We start from the raw sequence: 25,997 nt of genomic DNA on the forward strand, positions 1-25,997 counted from the left end.
AGTGTGGTATGCTCTCTGTCCAGGTTTCCAGCCATTCAATTTCATTATACCTCTGGTTTTTCTTCCCCTACCCTCAGCAATTTTTCACCATTCAGTGCTTACTGAAAATGCTCACTTCTCATTGGACTGCCTTAGTATATATCTCTCTCAGTCTTTCCTCTAATAAATAATGGTGACAAGAGAGTTCTGGGCCTTTAAGATGAAATAAATGGGATAAATCACTGGTACAGATGGCACACATCCAAGAAAACTGAAATGTGAAATTGTGATCTTCTACCAATAATATGTTCCTAAGACCGGTCACTTTCCAATTCTCAGGTTTGGAAGCCAAAGTAACACCAATTTTGAAAAAGGGACCCAGGGCGATATGGAAATTGCAGGCTGGTTATCTTAACATTTTTCTAGAAAAAACTGGTGAAAGCATCTTTGAAGATAAAATTGCCAAGCATATAGAATAACAGGTTTTGTTGATGAACCAGCCTGGCTTCTACAAAGTAAATCCTATCTAACTAAGCTTCTGGAGTTCTTTGGGATTTGTCAAATAAGCATGTGGATCAAGATAATCCATTATACATTGTGCACTCTCAAACAGCTTGATAAACTAAGGTTGCCACATTTCAAAAAGTGAAAATCCAGACACAAAAGTTATTGAGCTTTGAGTTGTTGCGGGGGGTTTTGCAGAATCTCAAAAAACACACTACTGACATGGGCTGCCATATGTCCGGATTTTAGTGATTTTTATCCGGACACTGTTTACAAGGGCTGAATACTGGCTATGTCTGGGAAATTCTGGATGCATGGCAACCCTAGATAAACTCCCTCACTGAAGACTCCTGAGTAAACTTAGCAGTCATGGTATGAGAGGAGGGTTCCCCTTAAGAATCAACTAAAGAACCAGAACCAGAGAGTAAGAATAAGTGGACAGTTTTCACAATGGTAGTGGGGTCCACCAAGGATTTGTATTGGGACTGACACTTTAAATAATGCTAAATAATGTTCATAAGTAATGTGGAGTTAGAGGTGAGCAGTGAGTGGGCCAAGTTAGTGCTGTTATTAAAAACCTGCAAGGAGCATCCACCACCTCTCATAGGAATCTGCAGTTGTATTGCTCTTGAATGAATGGTTGGTGCAGTGCCCTTACAAATCCAGTATGATTTAATCAGTTCATAATTTCTTTTGTGTAATTTTAGAGAGGGTACTAGATAGATAAGAATACACTAATAGACTTTGACTCTTTTATTCTAGGAAATGGCAAACAAGGCTTCGGAGTTTATTGCCTTCCGATCTGCAACCAAAAAAACCGTACAGTATGACGATGTCCTGGAATACAAAGACAGATTAAATCTCTCTGAAAATTATACACTATCAATTAGTAATGCAAGAATCAGTGATGAAAAGAGATTTGTGTGCATGCTTGTAACAGAGGACAATGTCTTTGAACAACCTACAGTAGTAAAGGTGTTCAGTAAGTACCAAGTAATCTTATTACCTACCAACAAGGATGTTCACTAGTGTGTGGCCTTTACATAGAAAATTCCTGGCATGAGATGTCAATAAACCATACAGATGGGTCAGGTGTTCTGTAATTTTGTTTATAGCATTCGTATAACCAAATTTTTAGCTACTGGTGTCTAAAAGGGAACTTCAAATGTTCACTTCTGCTCCAAGCAAGCAAAGTGTTAAAGGCGTGATGGTGACAATTCTATATATGCGTAACAGGTGAATCTCAATGTAAACTTAATTCACTTATGCAATTGCAAGCTTACACAGATTGCAAATAAATGGCAGGAGATCCTTGCTTACCAGGCTCTGGGGGCTGTCATGAGATCTCCTCCACAGGGTTTCCCTTGCACAAAAATAGTTTCTATGCCCTGTACCTTGCTTACAGCCCTGGAACATTCTCATGAGGGCTCTGGGAACCTCCCGCAAGATCTCATGGGGCTGTCTGAGATCTCACGGGAGCCTCCAGAGACCTTGCCACAATCCTGTAAGCAAGGTGGAGGGCTTAAAAACCCTTTCCATGAAGAATTTTCCCTTTACAGAAATAGCTTTGTTTTGGACTGCAGTCAAAGAATATATAAACATTAGGGACAAGCCCCAGTGCACTGCTTTGTTTACTGAATGGAAAATTGGTATATGAATGATTTTAATTAATAAGAGATATAATATAATACTTTCCTCAATACCTCTTTTAGCCTGTAAGAATGGGCTGCAGAAGTCATAATTGCCTTATTGATTGATTCGATTTATTTACCGCCCTATAGCCGCAGGATGATGATGATGATGATGATGGCACGTAACTAAATGTCTGGAAACATAGCTCAAATCTTAACAATTTATGATGCGATAGTTCAATATTTATTTATTTAAATTACAGAACAACCATCACAACCTGAAATTATAAGTCGAGCAACATTTTTAGAAACAGAACAGCTAAAAACGGTAAGTGAGCCTTCTCTGTTAAACTCCTTCAAATTGTCTGCATTTCCCCCCATGTTGTAAACAGCCATTGTAAACAATCATCAATACAAACTTCCCTGGGCTAATTAATACAACCTACAAGCTCCATACAAATGTATATAGTTATCTCCAAACCCAAAGCCTCTGAGGAACATACATAAAACCCTAAAGGTTGAAGCAAAAAAGGGGTTGATAAATAAATGAAACAAAATACTGGATGGGATTTGGCCTATTATGGATTTATTACTTGAGTGTTCTGTATTAAAGAGAAATATGTAATACCCCTAACCTTGCTATATAGTAAAACAGTAAGGCTGTTGTCAGCTGCGGTTCACATGGCCACAATAGCTCCAGCATAACAACAGAACAGCAGGCAGCTGATCAAGCAAGCAGCACAAGTAGCAGGTGGCCCAAGCAAACTGTTCAAAGGTGGGTAGAAGGGACTTCAGAGGGTGAAGTTACAGAAGCTACACCCACCCCCTTTAAATTGAGGATTAGGGCAAGATGTTTAGGGTTTGGGTTGAACTGCGTCTGGATGAGATGGAACAAGTTGTGTGGGGTTATAAAGGTTGTCAGGTGTAAAGGAATGAAGGGTTGGCCAGCTGTGGGGCAAGGGGGTTGCAAAGTTGTTGGTGGGGTTGGCTAACAGGTCCAGCAACCCCTATTATTAAAAATTAATGTTATAATTAACTTAAGACACAGTGTATGCATATGAACAATCCACAACCTTTGACTAACTCACCACCAAATAACAAGCAAGATAAGGCTGTAGTAACAAAAACTTTTATCATTGGTTCTAACATACAATGACCCTTAGTATAATAAAGTGTTGCTATAGTTCCCAACAAATGAGCAAATGGAATTTTATTGCTTTGGTGTGCCATAGGATGTTTCATATGCTACGGCCCTCAGTGCTTAAATGAGTGATGCTGTTGAATGAGACAACCATGCATGACTCATTTAAGCTCCTTATTGCCTTTTACACAGCCATTTGGTGTTACCGTAATTCCTCCTTTCAATAAGTCCCAAATTAAGAGAGTAGTTTTTCTCATACCTGCTTGGGATAATGAAATCAGAGCCACTATGTCTATATAAAGGAGTGCTGGCATTTGCTGATTTCTATTAGGGTGGGGAAGAAGGTTTCTTAACTGCATCATTTATGTAGCGAATAAGTAAAGCGCATCCTTGTTTTACCTGTTCCATTTTGTAAATACTGAATCTGAAAGAAAACACACAGGTCCCAGTTCAAATGTTAACATTATTGTTGGGCTACAGCTGCTGCGTAAGAAACATCAGTTGTTGACCCAATGAAGTAAGTGATTTTTGCCATAGACGCTGCCAATCAAAAGCAGATGAGAGCTCAGCAAATGCCAACATACAGCTTTTTTGGGTTCTCCTGTTTGTTTTTGTGATTGTACAAACAATACAAATCTGACTGGCTACTAACTTAACACTACTTAACACATTCCCCAAAGAAAATCCAGATAGAAGTTTTTTTTAAGCAATGATCACTCTGGCAGGACAAGTCTGCCATTAAATTCTGCCATATAGAAGCTAATACAGTGGTACCTCGGGTTACATACGCTTCAGGTTACAGACTCCGCTAACCCAGAAATAGTGCTTCAGGTTAAGAACTTTGCTTCAGGATGAGAACAGAAATCGTGCTCCGGCGGTGTGGCGGCAGCAGGAGGCCCCATTAGCTAAAGTGGTGCTTCAGGTTAAGAACAGTTTCAGGTTAAGTATGGACCCGAGGTACCACTGTAGTTCCCCCCCACACACACACACACCCTGATTGCTATTTCTTATTGTGCAAGTTGCTTTTTGAGGAAGGTGGTTTGGGATGTTCAGCACACCTTATACCTATAAACCCTGAAGAGACTCAAATAATGCTGTTCAGATACCTGCTTTTTCCAGATACAGCCGCACTAAGTGCATCAATGAGGGTGACCACCATAAAAGCCCATTTGTTTTGTTAATTCTTCCCCCTACCCTGTGATTTCCCCTCACTTTTGATTTAGGCCCAAGCAATATGGGGCAGGGCCATCTTTCTTATATCAGCAGGAAAGGAGTGGTGAATCTTTCCACGTCTTGTATCTTACCTCTGAGCATTTGGTTGCTCTAGTCACTTTTCTAATACTAGAGGTGAGCTGGGAATCGGGGTGGGGAAGTGGGTGGAGCGACAGACAGGTAAAGCAAAGAAGAAGGGGAGGATTGGTACTTCTTATGGACCTCTTGGGGAGATACATGGAGGGGAAATATGTCCATTGTTGTTTCATCCAGTTTGACCCTCTGTACTATAATATTAAACCAGTTGTCAGGTAAGTTGCCCTCTATAGACAAGCAGCTTCTTGTCGAAGAAGAAGGGAGAAGAAGAGTGTGGAATGATGGCCTCAAGAGGGATTTATCTGTACTAGCCCCTAAACTGTGGAACTACCTTTCCACAGAGGTGCATCTAAGCAATCTTCGTGGGACAGCTTTTGCTGTATACTGAAGACAGACCTCTTTGATACCTTTCAAATACCTTTGATAGTTAAGGTATTTTGTTTTGAGACACCAAACTCTCTTGCTGAATTTATACAGTTCAGTTATATTTACATCATCTTTATGTGTTTTATAGTTAATGGTTTTATTTGCTTTTATAATTGTATGTTTTATTGTTGAAACCCATTCTGGATGGGTAAGAAACACTACTACTACTACTACTACTACTACTACTACAGCAGCAGCAATGCAGAGAACAAATTAAATTCCTTGGATATGTTGGATCCAATGGCTATAAATGTAGCTATAAATGAAGACAAAACTGTAATAATTTGAACATTCTTTGCATTTTTAAGCTTGGGGAATGTATCTCTCAAGATGGTTATCCAAAGGGAAACCTTACGTGGTTCAAGAATGGAGTTGTTTTGCAGCCCACTGAAGAAGGTAAGTTTTAGAATTGAGTGTGAATTCTTCTTATTTGCATTCCTTCACAAATTGGTGTTGGCTCATATCATTTTAGCAGGTCATTTAGACAATTCACAATTAGACTGCATTTATCCATCTTTATCAAAAATGCTGTACTTAGTTCTTTGACTGCATCTTGATGTTGTGATTTGATATACACATTTCTCCCTCCATCCCCACAGTAACTCGACCCAGAAAATGTAAGGGTTTTAAAATGTAATTAGTGTACAAAATATTATTTTGATAATGTCATACCTGGAAGTTTTTGGTCCCAATAATGTGTAACAGCTATACCTTAATCCTAAATATTTAGGATTAGGTTGTACACACTGCCTGCCTACTTTCTTCTTTTTTTCTGCAGTCTCTGCCCAAAAGTGGCAGTTCATTTTTAAGAGTATCTGTGACTATCACATCATATATTTAGAAATATCATTAGGACAGGCTGAAAAAATAACTCAACAATCAACAGTTGTTCAAGTTGCTGAAAATCATACATTTTCTTTCAAAAGCTGTTATAAATGAACAAACAAAAGTGAATCAAACAACTGGACTCTACACCGTGATATCTTCTTTGGAATATAAGCCAACAAAGGATGATACAAATGCACAGTTTACCTGTTCGGTGACGTATTTTGGACCAACAGGACAAGAAACAATACGGTCGGAATCAGTAGCCTTTGACATTCACTGTAAGTATAAGTACCTGTCTCTATACCATTAAAAGACCATCTGTTTGCTTTGAGGGATCCTCCTATTATTGTTTTGTGGTGGTTGTTGCTTTTAGGATTGGTTCTCCCTAGCACATAAGTTTGCAGTTTTCATTGGATTAACAAATTAGGGGTCAGGAACTGACAGGAAGGATGGCGAACAAATGGGTTGCCCTATTGTTATTTAGGGAAGGTGTCACTGCAGAAGGGTGTTTTGAGGATGGGTTTGACTTGTTGAGGCTGTTTCAGGGACATGGAGCAGTGTGGAAGAAGGTTCCAAGATGGGAGGGAATGGTTGAAAAGGAAAGTGTAGCAAGGAGTTTGACATTGCCTATTGCAGCAAAATTCCATTTTCAAATGCACTCAGACATAAATAATGTGTTGCTCATGAAAAGAGAAGACTCCCTGGAGAAGACACTGATGCTGGGAAAGATGGAGGGCACAAGGAGAAGGGGATGACAGAGGACGAGATGGTTGGATAGTGTTTTCGAGGTTACCAGCATGAGTTTGACCAAACTGCGGGAGGTAGTGGAGGACAGAGGTGCCTGGCGTGCTCTGGTCCATGGGGTCACGAAGATTCGGACACGACTAAACGACTAAACAACAACAATGGCCTTCCCCAAACTAGCATTTCTACTGCAGCTTGGAATGCCTATTCTATTCACTTGTTCAAGCTCCTGGGGCACCTGTTGCACAACCAGCAATGAGAAAATATTATCCCGTGTCCACATGATTCCAATACTTTTAAAAAATGTTTTGTTTTGTTTTGTTTCTAAAAACTGAGTGGTTCCATTGCACTATTCCCACAACCCCAAATCCAAATGAACACCAGCAATGTTACCACCTATTCACTTGCGGGGGCATTTTCTGCCCTGCTATGATTACTGGTTAAATTGGTATTCCATTTGGTACTTGGCAAAAACCTGAACTATCTTCCGGAAGCATTACCAGCATGGCTCCAATAGTCACACATATTTTGGATGTGACTGTTGTAGGCAACTATTGAATGGTATTCTGTAATTAATAACACCCTGGCTTGGTTCACACATTTCCTGGAGAAAAAGTCACAGATTACAATTCTGCAATGAAACAACTCATTTGAGCAATGACCATTGACTCACAAAACACAGGCATATTGTGTCATTACCTGCTTGGAAAGCAGAAGACCTTAGTTCTTGCCAGGGCGACTGTGTGGTGGGATCATGCAATAGGCTTTTCATTAACTTTTTTATGCATGTAGCTCTTGAAACAGAAAGGGGTATGTAAGCCTCTTCATTATTGTGATACTTAATGTTGTTAAACACTTTACGTATATGGAAGAGACTGAGGGGTTTTTTTAATAAAAAAACGGAAACATCTGTCTTTTTAGATCCTACAGAGAAGGTTAAAATTCAAGTACTTACAGAAAGAAATACCATTAAAGAAGGTGATAATATCACCCTAAAATGTTCAGGAAATGGTAATCCTCCACCTCAGGAATTTTTCTTCTACATTCCTGTAAGTATTGCCTACCTGCCATGATTTGGGTGGTGAGGCAGGGAGGGGGGTGGTATGGTTTAGTGTTACATACAAAATGGGCCTATACTAAACACTACTCTGAAGAAACATTTATAATTTGCCAGTCTAGGTGTAGCAGTTTTCAACTTATTGCATTTTCTATGCACATTTCCCTAAAATGACATTGCTTTAAGACATGAAAGAATATGCATGTTAATAATTTTGGGTATTTAAAACAGCAAGTAGCTGAAATTATTTGTAGTGGGGTTTTTTCCATTTACACAGTCCAAACTCTTATTTTCAAGCTATCTCTCAAATTTTTGTTCATTTTCAACCATTCTGAAATTGTGCAACAGTGAATGGATTCTATGATATCACACATCTAGCAACGGTAATATAAAATCTAATACAATGTCTGGGTGTCGACATTTTCATATTTTATCTGGTGAAAATCCAGATAATTACACTACTTATCAAAATATAAAATTGATCACTAAAAATTGACCATGATGGTTTGTACTCTTCATTGAAAGAGAAGTGAAGTCTGTCATACTACTATAGTCTTGCTGCAATAAAAGTAGCTGCAGAAAATAGAAACATTATTTTCATTCATTAGTAAATTTCTCTATTAAATTTTCTCTAAAAGGGGGAACCAGACCCTATAAGAAGTTCAAGTCTTTACGTACTGACTGATGTTAGAAGAAATGCAACAGGGGAATATAGATGTTCACTGACTGATGAGAGTTTGATGGATTCCACTATAATTACAGTACATTGTAAGTAGTTTTGTCTTTGTTTTCCTTTTAAGAGTGCATGTTATTTCATAACAGATGTCCTTCCTTAGCACGTTGCATGCCAAATCTAAGTGTTTTTATAGGGGTCAGGTCAAGGCAACTCAATGGCTTTTTTGGGACATCATGCTAAACCATGGTTCAATGAGACATGAATGAGCATAGCCTTTTCTTGGCTTATCCGTCCCGCCCTCCTGCTCCCACACAGTCAGGAGAAGTTTGGAAGCTTTGACTTCCACACCCAGAACTGCAGGACATGTTAAATATGATTAGTTTAAAGAAGTCAGCTTCAGAAACCATGGTTTGAAATGAGCTTGTTAATGCTAACCACAGTTTGTCAGTCTTGATAACACACACAAAAAATGCAATTAGGTAAAAGCAGAAGCAAAAGCTTCTAAACATTGCCATATGGGAGGAACTTGAGAGTCCAGGAGGCAGCTGGTGTCAAATCATAGCTTAGCTTGATTTAGAATGCAGTCTTCATGTGCTAACTTAAGTTTTTTAAAGCTTGGATGTGCAACTCAGGCTGGTGATTAAATTATATACACATATCATTCCTTCTTGCTTCTAGTGATGTGCTATGTGCTTTTCTATGATTCACTGGTGTTTCGTTTTAGAACTTCATGCAGTTTATTTTCATTTCTTTCTATTGGGATTTTACAAATCTGTTAATTTAAAAAAACTGGATAAAGGGGAACAAATGTATTATTCAGCAGCTACAATGTGGTCTTTCAGCTACCAGATTTTAGAAATGTTTTTGCTGGATGTAAAATAACCCAGCATTTTATAACCAGGAAACTTTCTTTTACATCTTTTAAAGTTATTGATTTAATAATAAAATTCACACTTGAATGTTGTCTTCTATCCCCTTGCTGTTTCCTACCTGAGAAACTAGTACCGCAAATGATTATCCATCTTGTAAGATGCATGGCTAGAGACGCCACTGTATGGGGCAATCCTCAAGCTAATCATTTTCCTGACATTTTAATATTTCCAAATGGAAGGGACATTGCTATGGAGGCACTTGCAAACAAGTATAACTCCACTTTCCCCTACCATATTTATGGTCTGACTTTCAAGAGAAGGTCCATCCAATATGATTTATGGCAACAAAATACAAAAAGGAGAATACAAAAACTAATGTATAATGTAACAATATAAACAAGTGTGGGCATTTCACACATTTATTTAAATAATACTTAATTCATAGTGGTTTAGCAATATGGAGGATCCAGTTTTTGCATTGTCGCTTTCTTACTTTGCATGTGCTCTGCAACAGAGATTGATTATTTGCTAGCACTAAATTAAAATTTGACGTGTTTTAAATACAGCAGCTACAAGCAACCGTGTTTTCTAATAATCCATTAATGTAGCAATCGCACAGGTTGTTTCTTCCAAAAAAAAAAAAAACCCCAACCCCCCCCCCAATCTTTTGTAATTTTTCAAACATTCCTTTTTCTCTTCATGCAACATCAAATGCAAGTTTTATCAAACAAACCTGTAGATTAAAGGATCACCAGTGCAAAATATATTTACAGAATTGATTGGAAAAGGGGTGTAGCATAGATAGAAGGAATATCAAGGCCCCCCTGCACATGATCTCTAAGTGTTTCTCAGAGCTGTGGACTCTTCCTGCATAAAAAGCTTCTTAAGCAATTGCATACAGTGGCAAAGTCATGCATAGCATGTAATTAGAAGTTTCCAAAGCAACCATCGAAACAGCAATGGAATGATAAAATTTGGGACTCTGCAAACTTGCTTGGCAGATGCAGCAGGCACGAATCCTTTAAAACAAAATGGGATTGTGGCACTATGGTTTCCATTTATGTCCCATGTGGAAGCTCCTACAGCTTCTGATCAAATCCAGTCAAGTACAAATCCCTCTAATTTTTTTCTCATTATGATATATATTATTATATTATTATTATATATGTTATGTTAAATATAGATTTGAAATGTGCTATATAGCACTATGTCCCTTATTAATTAAATATTAGTTATCTATTTTTCATTAGATAGTAGGCATTTTCTTAGTCTCACTCATCCTACAGGCATATCCATGGAATAATAATAATAATTAATAATAATAATTTTTATTTTTCGGGGTTGTTGCCAGTGTTATATTGAAATATAGGGTGTTCTTTTTTTGTTGCCTGTATTTTAAACTTTTGTTTCAATATAAAATATTAGATTTTATAATTAAGCATCATGTGTATATTTTCACCAAGTTGGGATAAACCATCACCAAATTTCACTGTGTAGAAGAGCAGATCAAGGATGATGGCATTGGCCGAGTGGGGGCTCAACTTAATCATGAAAGATGCATGTGGTGGCCTGGCTGGTGGTGCAAGGATTAGTCCACGAAGTTTCAGTCTTTCCTAGGTGGAGGCCAATAATTTAATGCATTCCTGTTTCATCTCATGTGTGTGACAAGATTTTAATGCAGCTCATCTTTTCTGGGCACTCAAACTGAGGTTTTAGCCTGCTTCAAATAAATGAGGAAACATAGAAAGAAAATTACCTTGGGACAGGGACAGTCTTTTTCTTAGCTTTCCTCCCATGGTTACCTAGCACTTAGAGGAAATTTGGGGGACTTAAAAGAGCAAGCTCAGTCCCTGACTCAGGATAAAGAAGTAGTAGTCATAGGGATATGTTGTCCTGTGTTTTATGGCTTTGGTTCGGGGATCACATTAGGGGGGAGGTGTGGGGAGAAGCAGGATGGGACTTGACAGCAGTTGCTAGAGTGTTTGTATATGCTTATGGTCTGCTAGGTAAGCAGCTGCAGAGGCAGATAAGATAAGCATTCCTAGGTCCACTGACAGTAAAGAAATTAGGCCTGTATCAGTCATGTTGCAGGTATTACTAGCTGTAAATAAGGACAGTTACCGTAGCAGCGTATAGCTTTGCATTCTCTCTTCCACCCTCTGGCTCTGTGCTTCCTTTAACACTGTTCCTAATGGAGTTCGTAAATGAAAAATGTAGATGATGTCACTTTCCTGTTGAGAGACTTGAGCTCTCGCTACTCCCACTGGTGAAGATACAGAGAGAGGAGTTTGCAAGCTTAAGGAACATGAAGCACTTTAGTACTGACAATGTAATAAAGCTAGAGAACTTTGGTCTGCCTAACCAGAGACGTTGACATTTTTTTGGTGGTTATCAAAGTTGTACGGGTCTAGTGGAATGAGAGAAGGCGACCAGAGACTGTGGAAGGCGCTTTATCTGTTTCCATAGCTTTTAAGTAATTACTAGTGCTAAACTAAAATATGGAAATATGTATCACTTCAACTGGAGTTCACTTCAAATAATGGCAAAGTGATCTAGCAAATTTTCTGGGGGTTATAACTTTTTCAGTGAAGTTGTTGGGGTTCCAGAATGTCCCCTGAAAGCAAAGCCAGTAGAGGAGGAAGCTGCTTATAAATGCCTTTTATTCCCCACCACCACCCGCATTTTCATCATTCTGAGCACAATTCAAAGTGTTGGTGCTGATCTTTAAATCCCTAATGGGCCTTGGCCCAGTATACCTGAAGGAGTGTCTCCACCCCCATCATTCAGCCTGGACACTGAGGTCCAGCGCCGAAGGCCTTCTGGCAGTTCCCTCACTGAAAGAAGTGAGGTTACAGGGAACCAAGCAGAGGGCCTTCTCGGTAGTGGTGCCTGCCCTGTGGAATGCCCTATCATCATATGTCAGTGAAATAAATAACTGACTTTTAGGGAAGTTTTTATTGTATTTTTAATATTTTGTTGGAAGCTGCCCAGAGCAGCTGGGGAAACCCGGCCAGATGGGCAGGGTATTATTATTATTATTATTATTATTATTATTATTATTATTATTATAAATCCCATAGTAAGGAAATGCTACACACATCTCAGAACAAAACCTGCCATCCTTCTGACCATTATACAAGATTATTTTTATATTTTAAGATTACTATTCAGGTTTCACCTTCACCACTAACAGAAACACTCACATCTAACAAAAACATTCACACACATATACCCTCCTTGTACACCTCCCACCATCTACCCACTTCACATAGTTTTCTTTCTTCGCAAATCCCTTTTGTTTGTCAAGTGATACAGCAAAGAAAATGTGGTGTTTCACTTTCTACTACCGAATAATTACATAGATGTGCAAATATTTTTGCTTCCTTCGTTTGGAGATTATTTTCTGTCCTATTGTATGAGGGAATTGACTGAGACTTTGAGAAAATGCAGTTTAACTGGAATTAGCTGACAGGGTCCCCCCCCCCTTCTGTAAGCTCACTAAATGAGCCACATTTATGAGACTTTTATCTGACAGTGCTTTCTCCCCCAACAGATCTGGATTTGTCACTTACTCCCAGTGGAGAAGTTATTAAGCAGATTGGAGAAGCACTGCCTGTATCCTGCACAATCTCTTCCAGTAGAAATGCCACCGTATTCTGGCTGAAGGTAAATATTGTTAATAACCCTGCTATTGTCAACCTGCTCATTGCAGATGCTAACTCTTTAGATCTCATCTGGCTTTAAAGAACAATAAGCAGCATTCTACCCGGAACTTCAAAAGGAGGCTTTTATCTGCATACAAATTAAATTAAATCACACTTCAATATCAATATGATTAAATATCATTTTGAATATGTTAAGATGTAGTGCACTATCGGGTCTTTAAGGAATAGGAGATATGGAAGCTTGTTCAAATCTGATCAGTTTTGGGGTTGTTGTTTTTTGTAAAATTAGGTAATTATATATTTGTAATGGCTTCCAGAAACACACAGGAATAAATAGCCTTGCTCAAAAGTATGAGTGGGTTGGATACTTGTAGTTCTGGCTACTTTTGCCACAGTAAAAGATAGTAGCAATTCTCCTATGCCCCATGTTCAATTTCCAACATCTCCAGGGCTGGGGAAGAGCTCTGTCTGAACACCTGGAAAACTACTGCCAACTTAGACAGTACTGAGCTAGAGAGACCAGTGGTCTGATGCTGTATAAGGTAGCTTTCTGTGTTTCCCTTCACATACTTGCTCTTTGGGAACAGCAGGGTACAAATGACCTACAGATTGTGGTGAATAGCAGGGATGGAGAAGGTGTGTTCTCCAAGAAGTTGTTAGACCACAAGTCCTAGCATCCCTGACTACTGGCCATGCAGGCTGAGACTGATGGGGGTGTTGTTGTTCAGCGGGACCTGGAAAACCACAGGTCCCCTCATTCCAGCTCTATAGAGTCAGGGCAAGCCAGCTGTAGTTGAGGGTAAGAGAAGGCAGAAAAGGCTAACAATATCAGGAGAATACATGTGCCTCGCAGAGAAGCCTTAGCCCAGGCACAGGCAAACTCGGCCCTCCAGATGTTTTGGGACTACAACTCCCATGATCTCTAGCTAGCAGGACCAGTGGTCAGGGATGATGGGAATTGTAGTCCCAAAACATCTAGAGGGCCGAGTTTGTCTATGTCTGCCTTAGCCCCTAGCTTAGTTTTAACAGTGAGCCACTACTGTTTGGGTACATAAGTTTGTGCCAATTTCACTCAGGAAAGGAATCCTAGTAACTATCTTTGCTATTCATCCTGCAGCATTACTGCTGTGATACTGTCTCTGCCTTCAAAGCTGATGCCAGGTCACCAGGAGTTGTAATGTGCATGTGTCATAGCTATTAACCCTTATGAATGAAAGAAAACATTCAGCTTCACCAGGTCTAAGGACCACTGAGAGGTTACACCATTTGTTTCTTAGCAAGGGTAATACCAGTCTGGCCCATCTATCAACCAATGAAGAAAGCAACTTCATCCCCACCTACCAGAAAGAAAAAGTTGTTTCAAGTCTTGGTTGCTCTGGGAGTGAATAACTGAAGGGAAGCACCCCTGATTCCCATCCATCAGGAAAAGGACAAAAGCTGCTGAGTTTTTTGCACACATTAGAGGGGGTTTTTTAATGGTGATGGGGGGATATAATTACAAACTGCTGTTGGGCAACTTGAGAATCATTGTATTTCAAGACATGGTATAAATCTTCAAAATAAACATTTTATCACTTTAACTGATGGAGTGGTTGAGAATATCAAGGTGTGATTGTTTGTTTTTTAGATTAAAAAAGTGGCGGAGGGGGACAAATCACATTAACGTTAAACTAAGATATAACAACAGTTTTGTAGGGGAAGAAAAATCCAAGGTCTTCTGCTGGCAAATTAGGTAGTCTCTCCAAGTAGTTAACACTGTGAGTTGGTTGTACTACAGTGCATTTAAAAAAATAAAAATCTGTTGACTGCCTTGTCCAAAGGTGTGCATGACTTCAGTTTGCACTGCTTAGCTTTTTCCTTTTTATCAGGACAATACAAGAATGAGAGCAAGTCCGTCGTTTTCAAGTTTACAGTACCAAGATGCAGGAAATTACATTTGCGAAACTACTTTACAGGAAGTTGAAGGGTTAAAGAAAAGGCAAATTCTTACGTTGATAGTGGAAGGTATGTGAGGCTGACTCTTTATCTTACAATGTTGACTAACTATAATTTTCATGTTGCTTCATCACTTTGAAATGCCCTCCCAGAAAAACAGCACTCAAGTCTGAGCCTGCATATTTTTAAAAGATAAAAATGTGTATGTTTGCCTGGTTTTTAAAAAATATTTTGTACAGTTTTCAAACTTTTGGTCTTTCTTGGTTTAAATATGATAGTTTAAGTGAAATTATTTTATACCTGGGTTTATTTTTAAATTGTATTACAATTTTATTGTTGTTTTTGAATCCCTTGGGAATTTAGTAAGAAGAAGAAATGGAACATTAATTTGAGAAATTATCCATTTTGTTTTTAAGGAAAACCACAGATCAAAATGACAAAGAGAACTAGCACAGATGGATCATATAAAATGATAGCCTGCCATGTGGAAGGGTTTCCCAAACCAGCAGTACAGTGGACTAGCAGTGGAGGTGTCATAAATAAAGCAAGTAATTTTCTCCTTACTTCTTGCATATTCCTTTCAGTCATAGCAAAAGACAAATATTAGAGGCATGCAAACATGCCTAAATCCATTCTAATATTTCTTCACACTTCCATCTTGTGCATTCCGTTCCATTGTAATTGATTTATTTTGCACATGTCTGTGTCCCAGTTTACCATCCGCTGATGAGGAAATATACATATTTTAATGTGTATTTTTTGTAGCACACAGTAGAGATACATGTTTCAGCTATCAACAGATATTTACAAATCAGTTACGTCAGTTAGACTTTCACATCAAAACAATTCTTCTCTCCTGACACTTTAAAGACAAAGCTAATCAAGTGGTTAATGGCCAATCACGAAACTATCAACAGCTGCAATTCCAAGTGTTTCTACTCAGAAGTAAATCCCATGGATTTACTCCAAAGTAAATGGGATTAGGATTACAGCCACCCTCACTGCCTTGATTTCAGGCACAGGCAGTGAGGACAGTTTAGTTATATTAAGACAAGAAAACTTCAGGTAAGAGTGGGAAGGAAAATAATTTAACATTTCGTTTTGCTTTTGAAATGAAGATTTAGGATGGTTGAAACCGGCCAGTCAAATCTAGATGGTTCTTCTCACTTTGCTAAAGAGGCTAAGAAAAACCCAAAGAAACAAAATCTATCACTTCATTCCATATGAAAAGAATAATGTTTTCCACTGCTCTTTTCAAATTCAGAGTGGGAAGCAGTTTAAGGCTGAAATCCTAACACCACTTACATGCAAGTAAACAACATTGACTTATGACTTCTGGTTAGGATTGCAGTTATAATGCGTATAGGCTGCCTTTGGCAATAGACATCTACTGCATTTTTCGCTCCATAAGGCGCACCTACTTTTTTGGGGGGGGGATTCAAGGGGGGGGGAATTATTTAACGGGAGTGCTGAGCAGAGCCTGAATAGAACATGACCCACTGTTTCAATTTGACCACTCTTACATGAGCAGAAACACTTGCCATGAGGAATCTTTCTATATCTTCCTTCCAATAGTGCAGAAAGTAGAATGTTCTGCAGTGGAAATTGGGAGAAAATGTGTTGGGGGAAGGCAGATATTAAAGTTTAATTCAGAGTTTAAGATGAGTTTCATTCTAGAAATTTTAGAAAGAAACCTAAATTCCCATGATAAACAGTGTTACCATTTGTATGTATATACAAAAGTACACATATGCAGAGTAATTAATTTAGATATATAAGCAAAGCTACTAATGTAGCTTTGCGCGCACACACACACACACACACACACACAGAGTCTTTGTCCTTTCTACAAACTTTCAAAATATTCTTTATTTCTTTCCAGACAGAGGAGACCAAATATGTAAATGGAAAGTTTATTAGTAAAATCAAAATTGCTCCTGAAGAGAATGTTACGCTGACGTGTATTGCGGAAAATCAGCTGGAAAGAACTGTGACCTCTTTGAACGTATCTGCTAGTAAGTACTTTTATTTTATTTTAAAAGATTTAAAACGGCAAGAGCAGGACTGATGGCTCTTTCATCTTTTCATCTACTTTCACACAAAATGTCCATCACTGTCCTCGCTCTCTCGTGTGTGGCTCTGTGGTGGAATGTTGTTTACAAGTTGCTTCATTGTCCTCACACAGACAAGGAGAAGGGGGAAGCGTACACTTTGCAACTCATTTCTCAGAACTGGGTTGCCATGGCAAATTTCTGACACTTGTTTCTTTTTCGAGAAGATGCCCAGAAATGCAAAATGAGTTTGGCTACACTAATACACTTCTAGCTGATAAGTCTCCATGCCACAGAAGCCCATCATAAATCAGGCTTTTGTTAACTATTAGTTTTTCATGCACAGCCTGCTGCATTCTGTTCTGTCATTGGCTTTTTTTGTTTTGTTTGTTTTTTGAAAGCTTTTCAGAATTATCAGAGATGTCACCATTACCTTCTGTGCAAGACCAAATAAGTGTTCTAATTAAATTCATCAGTTTGGACACTTGTTCATTTAGGAACGGCTCAGCCTGCCTATAGCAAACTCTAGGCAGATCTACCTGACATTTCCCTGCTCCCTGGTGTTTTGTAATTTAGATAATGTGACCAGCAAATGACTTCTATGCACGTTTACTGAGCAGAGGGTACCACTGAATTCAGTGGGAGCCACTGTGAAGGTAATGTATGTAGGACTGCAGCCATAATCAATTATCAGTTCTAGGTGACGAAGATGCTACCTCAGTGCTTGAGTCAGAATAAATTCTCTTTCCAGCTATACCCTGTAAGGTTCCAGATGACCTCTGTAAAAATATACTGAGGAATCCCAGTTAAAATTTTTAAAATGTATTAGTAACCCTCAGAGTTCAAGATGGGGCAAAGTCTGTCCCCCTGTATGGTCAGTCCACCACCCTTTCATGCAAACAGCCATGCAGGCTTTTCTTTTTTGGTCTGAATAGACCTGGGCAAATGGAAAACCAATGGTCATTTTAAAGAATCAGTCTGGTGTCATTCTGTATTGAGCTATGGCATTCCAGCTGAAAGTATCATACAACCAATTCACCAGGAACGCAGTTCTGTTTAGGGGCTCTCCTCATACCTCCATAAGAGGCTGTGCCACTCATGCACTTAAGTTGTTTTGAACTGTTCCCGTGACACAGAGCTATTGGTATACCAGGCATTTCCACGGTAAAAGTGGAAATCTTCCATCTTAAGCTTTGCATGACACATCCGCAAGTCACTGTTCAGTGTCAAATGCCACATCCATGTGTGAGAGGCCAGCCATGCTATGGTGAATTTCTGTGCTGCTGCTTGCTGCCTTAAAAAAGAAGAAAGCAATGGGTTCACAATACCTTGTGGCCATCAGAGGATAATTAGGTTGCTTGTCACTAAGAAAACCAACCACCAGATACCTGTGACACACGACCACATTCCATGAGGAAATCACAGTAGTAGTGAATTCTGTCTGGTGAATTATCAAGTTTCCCAGATGAAAAAAATCTGGAGTTCTGAAGGCTTTGAAAATATGCAATCCCTTCATCTGAAGTATAAGCTGTGAGGGCTGGGCATCACCAATAAGAATTAAAAGCACAGTTGCTGCACAATAAACAGGTTGGCTTAGAAGACTAATCCTTAGCTATTCATGAGATAATGACCATCCTATCATGAAGCCTTGGCTGGGGAGCTTAATTTCCTGAATTTAGAGAGAGTGCCTTGCACTGTCTGTCTTTTCTAGATCCCCCAGCTTTGTAAATTACATCAGTTTCTGGGAGTGTAGTTTTTGCTGTTGAATTTGCAGTGGGACTTGCATGGGCATCCCTTCCTGGCCTGTTTATTGACTCCAGCACACTCATTGATCAAGGGATGTTTGGATGAATTCACCCCAGGGTGCTAAAGTTTAATCAACTCTCTGTCTACAGTAATCAAGTGATGAAAAGTCAGCATGCAGTACAGGGGAACACATAAATACTTCTTCTGACTAAGCATTTGTAAGATTAAACTTGTCATTTTTGGAATAAAGCGCTTTCATATGATACATTATAGATATAAAGTAAGGATTGCTGCCTAAAAAAATAAGATTAATCATTTTGTTGTGTGGCTGATGCTGCATTAAGTATGAACACTTCTGGCTCAGCTGAAAAATAGATCATTTTATTGTTAAATAAATATCAGAGCAGATTGGAAGCTTTGAAGGTGACTTTCATACATCAGCAGCTTTTTTAAAAAACCACATTTTTCCCACCCTTTTCAGTAAGTATTCCTGAATCTGACGAACCAGAAGAAAAAAGTGGTAAGTACATAAAAACAGAACACCACTTACTTGGCACAGTTAGATTTTTAAAAATGTTTTATTCACTTTCCTAGCCTGCTCCATTCCTAGGAAAGAGCAGGCTTCTTCTTCTTCTTAAAATAAAATGTTAAATTTTAAGGCTGCAATCCTAAAATAGAGGGAGCAAATTACAAAGGCAGTTTAACTGGCTTACCCAGTCTCTTGCCTATGTATTCTAGAGACTTACTTTATTTATTTATTTATTTATTTATTTATTTATTTATTTTTGGGGAGAGATGAGCATATCTAGTCCCCGTCCCCATCCCCCACCCCATCCCTGGTTGGAGCGTGCTGGGGACAGGAGTAATTTGGATCCCAGCCACTTCCTGGGTGCCCCCTTTCAGCCTTTCTGACATCTGACTTCAGAGAAGCCAATAACATTGGGGATCTTCCTCTCCAAAACTGGAACTCTGTCTCAGATGTTGCATATATCCACTATATCCCATGACCTCTAGAAGGCTCTCCAGGGAAATTGCACCCTTAACATATATTTTAAAATTCTGAAAGGATAGCTGCACGTCCACCAGTTTATAATATTACTGGTCTTGGACTATAAGTGAGTGCTAGAAGATATTAAGACTGTCCTACTCAAATCCTTTATTCCAGAATATATAAGCTGATCCCTCACCTAGTTCTGGAGTAAGGAACACAACCACATATGTAGCATCAGAGCAGAGAGATAGGATGGCATTCAGCTTTGTTTTACTCAAGAGCACACCCATTGAAATTAATCAACATTACTAAGTTAGGTCCATTGGGCCAGATTCAACTCAATAGTAGAGCTACTGGGAGCCAGTGCAACAAGTCCTGCTTGTGCGACACAGCTTCCCCCCACTCTCCTTCCTCGTGCTACCCCAGTCAGTTTGGGGGTTGGGAGAACCCCCAAAACAGTGGATTTGGGGGGAGAGAGAAGGGAGATTCTTCTGTTGGGCAGACAGGAATGCTTGCACTGAAGGAACGATTGTATTACTTCAACATTTAATTCCACCCCTTAATTTCAGTGGGTCTACTCTGAGTGAAACCTGGTTAAATACCACCCAGGGTTAGAAGGAAGTCGAATCCTAGTAATTCATAATCTCTCTGTGGTCAGTGAGAACAATGACAACAACATTGCCAGCAACAACGTAGATTTGTCCGATTTGTCCAGGGATACAAGTTCCTAAAGCCATAGCTCACTAGTGGAGCTTTGCCTTGCATGTAGAAAGTCCACAGCATATCCAGTGAGGTCTGGAAGAGACTTCTATCTGTTGGCAGTCAGTATAACCAATAATGAACTAGACACGGACCAATAGTCTGAGTCCATATAAGGCAGTTTTTTATTATCCTAAGTTCCAACATCAAAATTCATTCACTAGAAGTTTCTAAGGTGCTACTATTCTAAGGTCTAAGAAATCTGCAGTCTGTAGAACTGTCCAAAGATCAATCTCCTGTGTTCTAGAAGCACTTTTTCCTCTATTCAGAACCAAACAGTAGTGGTGCTTTTGAATGATTGCCCTCATCTCCTGACTTCAATAAGCAAAGGCTGTCTTGTATTCCCCCAAATGTACAGCCTATTCAGATCCCATGCTCGCCACATGCTGAACATGGGATCTGAATAGCTCAATGTCAAAATGCTGCGCAGATGAGTATGTCCTGAGAGGAGGGAAAGTGAGGCAACAGTGTGGCAGCAAAAGCACACACACATACATGAAGCACCTCATGCTCACAAAAAGCACCTCATAATGCACAAAATGCACAGATAACCAAAACAGAGAGTCAGGAAGTGTCACAGACACACTCTTGGACAAAAAGCACCCACATAGAGAGTGAGCAAGTATCTGAGACACGCACACACACAGAGAGAGAAAGCACATCCCCTCTCCCATCTCTTACTTTTCTGTGTGGTCTGGGCAAAAGTTGCAACCTGTAGAATTCCTCTAGAATTATTTTGCACGGCATTGTCTCAGAACCACCATCAGATTTAAAGCTGAAATTGACGTATATGGTCTGCACACTAAAAGCCACTGATCCAGTGCTTGCCAACATCGCCAGTGCTTGCCAGCACAGCAGATGGAACCTAAGGCGTGGATCCTTCTGGATGCTCAGTATTTTTAGAGAGACAAACCCAGGAAATGTATCATACATAACCACTTTGTCCCTTGATGTGTTCTGTGCTTTGATGGTGGGACGTTTTAGTATCCTGTGTGAGAATCATGGTGGGGGGGGGCTGTAATTAGATCCATGTTTTTTGTGTCATAGCTGCACTGGTGGACACTGGATCTGTGACCAAAGCAATCTTTAATTTGATGGCTGTTTGAGAATGGGCTTCCCATGTAATAATATCCATTATCGATTGCCCATTTCTGATTGATTCTGGGCACAGCAACCATTTCATGATAGGTGATGCCACCCACAGCATGTATTTTATAATGGCACTTTCCCTTAATTCTGAATGTGCCCCAAAGCCTAAGGGTAGAACTCTTTGACACAGACACTTCCAGACTGCAGAAAAAAGGTGAGGGAAGAGAATATTCAGATCAAACAAGTTTTCATGTGTTCCCATTCACATCTCAGTTTTTGCAGAATGCTTATTTACTTTTTATCCATTCCATCAGGCTCCTCCCTTAACTGTCACCTAACAGCAGTCATTCCATCATGCCATAGTAGAGGGAGAACATACACTGCATGGCTTCTCCATTGGCTCAACTGAGATACTAGTAACATTCAGCTCCTCCTCTCCTTGAACTCATTCCATTCCAGCTTCTTGCTTCTAGAACTCTCTAACAATGAACTAGTACCTGAGTTTGTTTTTTTCCTACCCCCTCCCCAATCCCTTTTCCTATTCTGTCATGACCCCCTTATTGTTGATATTTGTAACCTGCTCTGGCAGTACCTTTTCAGCTAAGAGCGGAGTAAAAATGCTTTAAATAAGTCTCTCCATATTTGCCAAACATTGGCAAATCGGGAAAGAGAGGATTCTGGATTAAAAATTGCTTCTAAACCACAGGTCTTTTTACAGTTAGTAGACTGCAGTTATCTGTAAAATCTTGATGAAACTTTAGGAGTGGTCCCTGAAATAAAATGGGGCTATAGGACCTTTGTGGGAGCAAATGGGTTAAGGATTGCAGCCAGTTAAATCACTGTCAGTACCATAAAATGTGCATGCTATCATAATGCTCTTTTTCGATCAACTTTTCTAGTTTAGAAACACTTTGGGATATGTATAATCTGTAGTCAGTTTTCCATACTTTGTTTGATCAGAACACTCCATCATCGTTTTCTTCTTTTGTTTTAGATGATAATAGGGAAAATGTTAATGACCAGGCAAAGCTAATAGTGGGAATCGTGGTTGGTCTTCTTCTAGCAGCTCTGATTGCTGGTGTTGCTTACTGGCTATACATGAAGAAATCAAAGTAAGACTTTGCTGATAAAATTCTTTAACATTTTATATTTTATAAAAGATACACTCTCTTTGCCAAATTTACTTTACATAGCATTCCGAAAACATAGTTAGGAGTGTGGATGTGACCACCCAACCCATGGCCTTCTGTATGTTCATTTATTTTAAACATTTTGATATGGCTCTTCATCAGAATTAATCCCATGGTGGTTTGCAAGGTGAACAGAATACAAATACACTAAAACACAGACAAGGGTGAGTCAGCAGTAAAAAGAACTTTAGGTGCCTGTGTAGATTTTGACTGCTGCCTACAAGAATACAACATGGCTTCCAAACAAGCCTCCTCAGGAAAGCACATTCTAAATCCAGGCTGACGCAGAGCTGACAATTCCCTCTCTCTAGTTGCCACCCATTTTACTTCTGACAGGGGAGACATATGGAAGGGCACCAGCAGATGACCTAAAGGCATGGGCAAGTTGTTACAGGACTTGGCTCTCACATACCTGGGTCCCAAGCCATTTAAAGCTAAGGTGCAGATTGAACACTCATGTAGGATAAATAGGTACACTTGGAGACTGGGGTAGAGATTAAACCATCTCCCTGCCTCTCATGAGCCCAGTGTCCAAGGCAATGACAGGGAACATTGCTTGCCCCCACATGATGTTGGGCTACAGCAGACATCATCTCTGGCAATTCTCAGACTGGCTGGAGCTTCTGGGAGTTACAGTTCAACAACATTTAGCAGGCCACAAGTCCCCCACCCCTAACCTAAGGTGGCGGACAGGTTGTGTCCCCACTCCCCTATCTCCCAGACATAGAATTCAACAGGTGCTCTTGAAACCAAGCCAACTCCTACTGTTTACATAAATCCCAATTTTTCATCTACATAGCTTTTCCCATTGTTCTGTTTATTTGTTATGCTGGAGGGATGCTGAAAAGGGGGGATGCTGAAAACTAGCTTTAATACATACCAATAAATATGAAACGAAACTGTCACTTTTATAAGTACAGCTTTAGATCTTTTCACTCAGACTCCTTGATATGGATGTAGGGCAAGCATGCTAGTTATGAAATATGCAAAAATGAGAATGGGAGCTTAGTCCACTACATTATATACACAAATACAGTCATCCCTTGATAGCCTGAAACATTACATGATGACTGAGGATAGAAAGCAGAATGTTTTTAAATGACTGTTAAGATGGATTTAGATAACCTCATTGGTCATGTAAAGTTTACAGTTATTCCATGATAGTCTGAGCATTTGAAGCTTTCATCACACAATGGCATGCATCACATCTCATAAGAATAATAGTTGTCCATGGAACTTCACATTAGCTTTAATCAATCAGAATGTAAATGGATTGTCATTTCGTTGCTGAATCTAGCCTTAGTTGAGCCTTAGTGCACATGAGCTTACTAGAGGCACGAACCTTACAGCAAGTTAGGCTTGCCTCTCACGTAATTCTAAGAAGGAATGAGCAGGTGTGGGGTAGGAGATGGTTGCTTGTTCAGATACTTTCTTCATAGGTAAGTGCTATATTAAAAACAATACAGTATCAGGTAATATAATGTGGTATAATTAATATCATGGAAGTTGTATTTTCAGTGTATAAGAACTTCTGTTGTTAGGAGCTTTGTATATAATGCATCAAGATAAGCTCTCAGAGCAATGTCAGTAGAATATGTTTCAACTATTTACTTATTTGAAAACTAAGTCCTCTTCTACAAGTTCAGTTTTGATAATATGAATGGCTCTCACTTACTGCAAGTGAACAATTACTTCTTAAAACATCCTAACTAGGGTGATCTTCTAGTTAAGCTTGGGTTTGTTTGTTTTTTAGAGAAAAATGGGTTTGACATCAGTGAGAAAAGCACACATGGACTCTCTTAAATAAAAAAATAAATAAAAATTGTCCGGTAGCACCTTAAAGACCAACTAAGTTTGTTCTAGGTATAAGCTTTCATGTGCTTATACCCAGAACAAACTTAGTTGGTCTCTAAGGTGCTACTGGACAATTTTTTTATTTATTTCAACTGTGTCAGACCAACATGGCTACCTACCTGAATCTCTCTTACATGTTGTTGAAAAGGACACATGGAATTTCTCTAACATGTTGTTGAAATGGGGTCTAGTAATTTAAATTCAACGATGACCCGCCTTGCATTTGGGTACTCCCACTGTGGTCTAAAGTAAACCACTGAGCCTCTTGGGCTTGCCGATTGATAGGTCAGCAGTTCGAATCCATGCGACAGGGTGAGCTCCTGTTGCTCTGTCCAAGCTTCTGCTAACCTAGTAGTTAGAAAGCATAGCAGTGCAAGTAGATAAATAGTTACTGCTGAGGCAGGAAGGTAAATGGTGTTTCCATGCACTCTGGCACTCGTCACGGTCCTCTGTGCGCCAGTAGTGATTTAATCATGCTTGCCGCATGACTTGGAAAGCTATCTGTGAACAAAAGCCGGCTCCCTTGGGCTGAAAGCGAGATGAGCGCCATACCCCATAGTCGCCTTTGACTGGATTTAACCATCCAGGGGTCCTTTACCTTTTCAGGAATATGGCTTGGAGGGGCATTGGAAATTTGGAGTCTTCCCACAGGAACTACCTTTCTGAAGGCTACTTTCCACAGTTGTTTACCATGGGTTCTGTAATGGGTGGACTGCACCCAATATGGAGTCTTGGTTTGGCCAGAATCTCCTGCCGCTTCCACCACTGCCATGCTTTTGAATCTAGCTGCTGCAAAACCACAGTTTGATTCAAAGCTCCTCCTTATGTTAGCCTACCTATTGCAAGGTTGTTGTTTTTCCCCACCTTCTGTTATATAACCCATTTCTCTACACCATTCTCCTTATACCAGCACATCAGCAGATTGTTACTCAGCGAAGAGCGGAGGGAAGTGTGATATCTTATTAGAGCAGAGAGTATTATTGTGGATGCTGTGGCTTCTGCTTTGCATGGAGCAGGGCTCATATTCAACCCCTGACATCTCCAGGTAGCTCTAGGAATGTCCCTCACCTGAAACCTTGAAGAGCCACTGTCAAAAGTATGGCGCTTCCCTTGCCTATTTGGACCCTTTTTTGTCCCATCCAATTACCTGAATTCCTCTGTTGTCTTCATTAGATGGAGCATGAGTGAGACTAGCCCTCTTCGAAGCACAAATATAGGTAGAATCGCAGGAAGGAGGGGACTGGGTTCATGCCTGCTAGCTCTGTGCCTCTTCTTTATGCATTGATTTATGCTTTAGAGCCAAACCTACATAAGTACATGCACTACTCACAAAGGGTCTGTCTGTACACTCTGTGTTGAAGATGCTTGAACTACTCATCCAGCAAATAATCGTATGTAATATAGGTGGAAAGCAGGATAGAAGGAAATGACGCAAGTAGAAAAATGAATAGATCTCTGCTGCAAGGAGCTTATTTAATTTGCATGCCAAAATTAAATTACATTCCAGGATTTTCTTTCTAAAAGTACAACCAAATCAAATCTGGCCTTTTC

General features: G+C 39.6%; 1 protein-coding gene across 5 annotated transcripts in view; it reads left to right on the forward strand.

Annotated features, from left to right (window-relative positions):
- ALCAM (activated leukocyte cell adhesion molecule) overlaps window positions 1–25,997 on the forward strand; it is a 115,365-nt gene that overhangs the window by 77,038 nt on the left and 12,330 nt on the right. For 3 of the 5 annotated variants that reach the window (XM_077927187.1, XM_077927188.1, XM_077927191.1), the window contains exons 3-14: window positions 1,246–1,465; window positions 2,378–2,442; window positions 5,298–5,385; window positions 5,916–6,095; window positions 7,483–7,610; window positions 8,257–8,386; window positions 12,720–12,832; window positions 14,700–14,835; window positions 15,183–15,314; window positions 16,653–16,781; window positions 19,045–19,083; window positions 22,397–22,514. In XM_077927187.1, coding sequence (XP_077783313.1) covers window positions 1,246–1,465; window positions 2,378–2,442; window positions 5,298–5,385; window positions 5,916–6,095; window positions 7,483–7,610; window positions 8,257–8,386; window positions 12,720–12,832; window positions 14,700–14,835; window positions 15,183–15,314; window positions 16,653–16,781; window positions 19,045–19,083; window positions 22,397–22,514 — 1,478 coding nt within the window. The remainder of the gene's footprint in view (window positions 1–1,245; window positions 1,466–2,377; window positions 2,443–5,297; window positions 5,386–5,915; window positions 6,096–7,482; window positions 7,611–8,256; window positions 8,387–12,719; window positions 12,833–14,699; window positions 14,836–15,182; window positions 15,315–16,652; window positions 16,782–19,044; window positions 19,084–22,396; window positions 22,515–25,997) is intronic. The other 2 variants (XM_077927189.1, XM_077927192.1) reach the window with 1 other exon arrangement.

Source organism: Podarcis muralis, chromosome 4 (assembly GCF_964188315.1).
Source record: "Podarcis muralis chromosome 4, rPodMur119.hap1.1, whole genome shotgun sequence".
NCBI classification, from domain to species: Eukaryota; Metazoa; Chordata; class Lepidosauria; order Squamata; family Lacertidae; genus Podarcis; species Podarcis muralis.